The sequence below is a fragment of the Empidonax traillii genome, unplaced genomic scaffold, assembly GCF_003031625.1.
Source record: "Empidonax traillii isolate 1590-97213 ecotype Southwest subspecies unplaced genomic scaffold, ASM303162v1 scaffold541:size654180, whole genome shotgun sequence".
Classification (NCBI taxonomy): Eukaryota; Metazoa; Chordata; class Aves; order Passeriformes; family Tyrannidae; genus Empidonax; species Empidonax traillii.
Genome location: NW_020955734.1, coordinates 217,615 through 221,803, shown reverse-complemented (window position 1 = coordinate 221,803; position 4,189 = coordinate 217,615). Strand labels below are relative to the sequence as shown.

Sequence of the window (4,189 nt, the reverse complement as noted above, 5' to 3'; positions counted from 1 at the left end):
TGTCCTTGAGGAAGGTGCCGGAGCCGAAGTCGATGAGCTTGAGCTCGCCCGTGGCCAGGTCCAGGAGGATGTTCTCGTCCTTGATGTCGCGGTGCAGGACGCCGCAGTTGTTGCAGTGCCGCACGGCCTCCAGCACCTGGCGGAACAGCCCCCGCGCCATCTCCTCGGGCAGGAACCCCCGCTCCGTGATGAAGTCAAAGAGGTCCTGCGACGGCTCCGGACGCTCCATGACCACCACGAAGCTGTCCGGGAGCTCGAACCAGTCCAGGAGCTGGATGACGCCGTGGAAGCCGGAGCCCACCTTGTTCAGGAGCACGATCTCGAGGGGCACACGGCTGCCGCCGGGCTGCGGGGGGACCACGCTACCATCAGAGGGGCTGGGGCTGCGCCGGGGGACCGGTACCGCTACCCCCCAGCCAGGGAAAACTCCGGAGCCCCTCTGCTCAGCCCCGCCGGTGTTGGGCATCTCCTCGCTCAGGGGATGCTCCGGTGTCCCCCCCGCCCGCTCCCACCGGTGCCGGGTATTCCCCGGGATGCTCCGCGTCCCCCGGTGACCCCAGGCCCGCTCCCCCCGCGCTGTCCCGGTTTCCCCCCTCCCGCCCCTCGGCTCGTCCCCTCCGTCACGCCCCGGGTTCCCCCGCCGGTCCCGGTCACTCACCAGCTCTCCCCACTGCGAGATGCGGTCCCGGGCCACGCGTTTGATCGCCACCTGCGAGCCGAGGGAGAGCGGCGGGATGAGCTCGGCGCCGGCCCCGCCGAGCCCCCTCCTCCTCCTCCTCCTCCTCCTCCTCCCGCCGCCCTCCCCGCCACTTACCGGGGCGCCGTCCGAGAGGCGGATCCCGGAGTAGACGCTGCCGAAGCCGCCGCTCCCCAGCAAAGGGCCCACCCGGTACAGCTGCTCCAGCGGCTCCTTCTCCTTCCCTGTGGACGAGACCCGCCCGTCAGCGCTCCGCCCGCTCTCCCCGGCCGTCCCCGAGCCCCCAGCACGGGGTAATCCCTGCCCTGACCTGGCTGGAGTTTGGCGGGGTGCAGCTCCGCGCCGGGGCCGGAGCGGAGATGCGCCAGCGAGGTGATTTTGGAGAGCAGCATCCCGGTGACGGGGGGCGGCCGGCGGCGGCACCTGCGAGTCCCGGTGGGCGGGTGGTGGTGGTGGAGGAGGAGGAGGAGGCGGCGGGATCCGGGGGAATGGGGGGGGGAATATCCAGGGAGGGACCCGGGGGGGGGATCCAGGGAGGGATCCGGCGGGAGCGGCCGCTCCGCGCGAGGCCGGGCCGCGTGTGGCGCGCGGCCCCCGCCGGCCCCGCGAGCCGCAGGGGCCGGGGGCGGGGCCGGGGCGCGCGGGGGGCGGGGCCGAGCGCAGCCGCTCCGCCCCCTCCGGAGCGTCCCGGCCAATCAGGGAGCGAGCCCCGGCGGCGGCGGCGCCGCGCAGGTCCCTGTGCCCGCCCGTCCCGCCCGTCCCGCCCGTCCCGCCGCCGCCGCCACACGCGGGAATCGCCCCGCCGAAATTCACGGGTTTCTTCAACTGATCCTTCGCTCGCCTATTTGTTTTCCGCCAACCCTACAGCTCCCTGGGGTGATCCGCGTCCCCCCCGCGTCCCACCCCACCCTCTCGTTATTTCCCAGTGTCTGAACTTTTCCCCTTTCCAGTAATAGTGGCCATGTGGCCATTCCAGCTGCGGACTCTTAACTAACATCCCTGGGGGTTATTTCCCCCACACACTTTTTTTTTTTTTTTTTTTCCCTTCTTCCGCAGAAGTCGCTGGCTGAGATGCCTCCCCGAGTTCCAGAGATAAGATAAATAATTTACTGGATGGAGATCTCTGATTACTCACTCTATTAGCATTTAGAGCAAAGAGCTCCAGCCACCGGGAGCTGAATTATTCCAGACGAAGCCCATCTGGGCTCCCGCTCCCGAGCAAGACCGAGGAGTTCCCAGCATCCCACACATACTTGTGGGATGATTTGCTCGAAATCGAATGGGGTTTACTGGAAATGCTGGTGAGGTCCAGGCCGCTGTAGTATTTAAAAAAGAGGGATAAAACACAACCAAGATGCACCCCCAAACTGGGGTGCAGAGCTGTGGCTCAGCCCTCACTCCAGCCAGGAAGGACTCACCACCACTGCTGCCTCTTTTAGATTTACCCAGAACACAGCACATCCTCTTTCAGGGGCCGAGACAGCTAAAAACACAAAAACCCACCTTGGCCTTTACACAGAAAGTGACATTTTATTTAGGGAAAAGTGTGGAGAATCTGACACAACGCCTCCATCCCCCCCCCTTTTTTTTGTAATGCTTTTATTTGTTTTTTTAGTATTTTTTTCATATATTCTTATTTGGGCTGATGCAAGCTGAGGGTGGAGAAGAGGGGCAGGCAGTGCCTTTCTCCTGCCTTATTCCCACCCGACGCCTGGGCATATTTGGGACAACTGGTTCTCCCAGTCGGTGCTCAGCCCGTGGGATGAGGTGACTTAGCATCTGGCCCCAAACTCATTATCAAATTCTTTGCCAGGATGATGAAAGGCACCGAAGGGGCTGCCCTGGAAACCTGTTGACAAACAGAGCTCGCCCGGAGCAGCCGGGCTTTCCCGGGGGCTGCCTGTCCCTGACTCCTCGGGAGGCTCAGCCTTGTCCTCGCTCTGCCCAAACCTGCTCATTAGCGTCGCAGGGAGCAGCGTGTCTTGCAGCCGGGATGATCTGGGGCCAGAGTCATCCTCGTGCGTAAACCGGCCCAGCTGCTCGTTTCCCCAGCCGGCTGAGTCAGTGTCCATCTCTTCCTGCCGGCAAGGAGGGCTTGTGTCCCTTCTGGATTGGGGAAAAACCCTGTCTTGGAGGTGATGGGAAGACATTGCTCCATGCCCTGGCCGTGGGGAGCGGGGAGGAGGCCACATTTCCTGGCCAGATCCATCTCTTTCCAGAATAACCCACCCAGATGCATCCCTGTTCCCCAAATGACCCCAGTCCAGGGCTGGGGAGCCACCTTTTCCCCTTAGCCCATCCCATGCACTCACCTTTCCCCTGCCAGCCCACACGAGGCCATTGGGATGTGTCAGACACTCAAGCAAATATGAAACAAACCCCATCCTGCTTGTTTAGCTACCCAACTTAGCCCTCTTCCCTAAGGATCTCCTCTTTTCCCCACCCTCTTCCTCTGGGATGAGAGACGGCAGATGCAGGAGAGCAGCTCACATCCACAAGCACAGCTTGCCCTTGCAGAGACACAGGGATGTCCTAAATGTCCTGCGCGTCCTGTCCTGGCCAGGGCTGCCTCTTTCCACCCCTGGGGCAAACCCAGTTCTTGACACGAGCCCCCGGGGAGCAGTTTGAGGCCCAGAGGGCTTGCAAGGAGGAAAAATCTATCTGGGATCATGCCTGGGGGCAAACGGGACCCTGGGGTGGCACATGGAGCCGGTGGCGGGTCTGGGGGAAGAGGAGCTCCCAGCAGACATCAAAAGATCAGTTCTGAGCCCTGCAAACAATCCCGGCAGCTTTCAGGCTCTTCAGCGGCATTCCAGTCTAACCGGGGCTGCCTTGCATGATAATCAGGCTTAATTACTGCTTTATCGCTTGATTGCTGTGCTGGGCCCTTGGAGCTGCAGTGTTGCTTTCGCAGTTTACTTTTTGTATTTCCTCCCCCTCGCCTTCCCCGCCAGCGCAATTAGCAAATAGGTGAAAATGGGGAGGGCCAGGGCGATACCCAGCGGGGAGAGAGGGGCGATCTGCCACCCTGGAGCCCCCCGGCGTGGAGGGTTTAAAATTCAGGTTTCCACACGTCCTGAAATAAAACAGCAAAGGTCAATGCCAAGCCAGGAGCACAACCCCAAACCAGCCCCACGAGCATCCCCCGGCCGAGGGGACTCGGTTGGAGGAGGGAGGGGACGATGCGGGGCCATTAACGCCGTGACACAGGAGGGCTGTGGTTTTCCACCGCCAGCTTTGAGTCACTGCGTGACCTTGGCTGAGTCCGCCCGTGGCTCCCTCGGCTCGGGCTCGGTCGCCCGCGGAACCGGCTGGCCCAGGGCGTGGGGCGAAGCGGGGAAAAGCCGGGGAAAGCCTGAAACCGTCCTCACCTCTCCCTGATGCTCAGGCGGGCACCCGGCCCGCTCCACCTCCCCCTGCTTCCTGCCAGAGCCTGGAAAAAGGGATTTTAGGCATCTCAGCAGTGCCCCACTCTCCCGTGAAGGGAGAGCC

General features: G+C 62.8%; 1 protein-coding gene across 2 annotated transcripts in view; it reads right to left on the bottom strand.

Annotated features, from left to right (window-relative positions):
• PIM1 (Pim-1 proto-oncogene, serine/threonine kinase) overlaps positions 1–1,153 on the bottom strand; it is a 4,378-nt gene extending 3,225 nt beyond the window's left edge. The window contains exons 1-4 of one of the 2 annotated variants that reach the window (XM_027897428.1): positions 1,008–1,153; positions 815–921; positions 659–709; positions 1–346 (exon numbers count right to left, since the gene is read on the bottom strand). The exon at positions 1–346 is cut by the window's left edge and continues 18 nt beyond it. In XM_027897428.1, the coding sequence (XP_027753229.1) occupies positions 1–346; positions 659–709; positions 815–921; positions 1,008–1,089 (586 nt within the window). In that variant the 5' untranslated portion in view covers positions 1,090–1,153. The remainder of the gene's footprint in view (positions 347–658; positions 710–814; positions 922–1,007) is intronic. The other variant, XM_027897427.1, reaches the window with a different exon arrangement.
• Between the last annotated feature and the right edge of the window lie 3,036 nt (positions 1,154–4,189).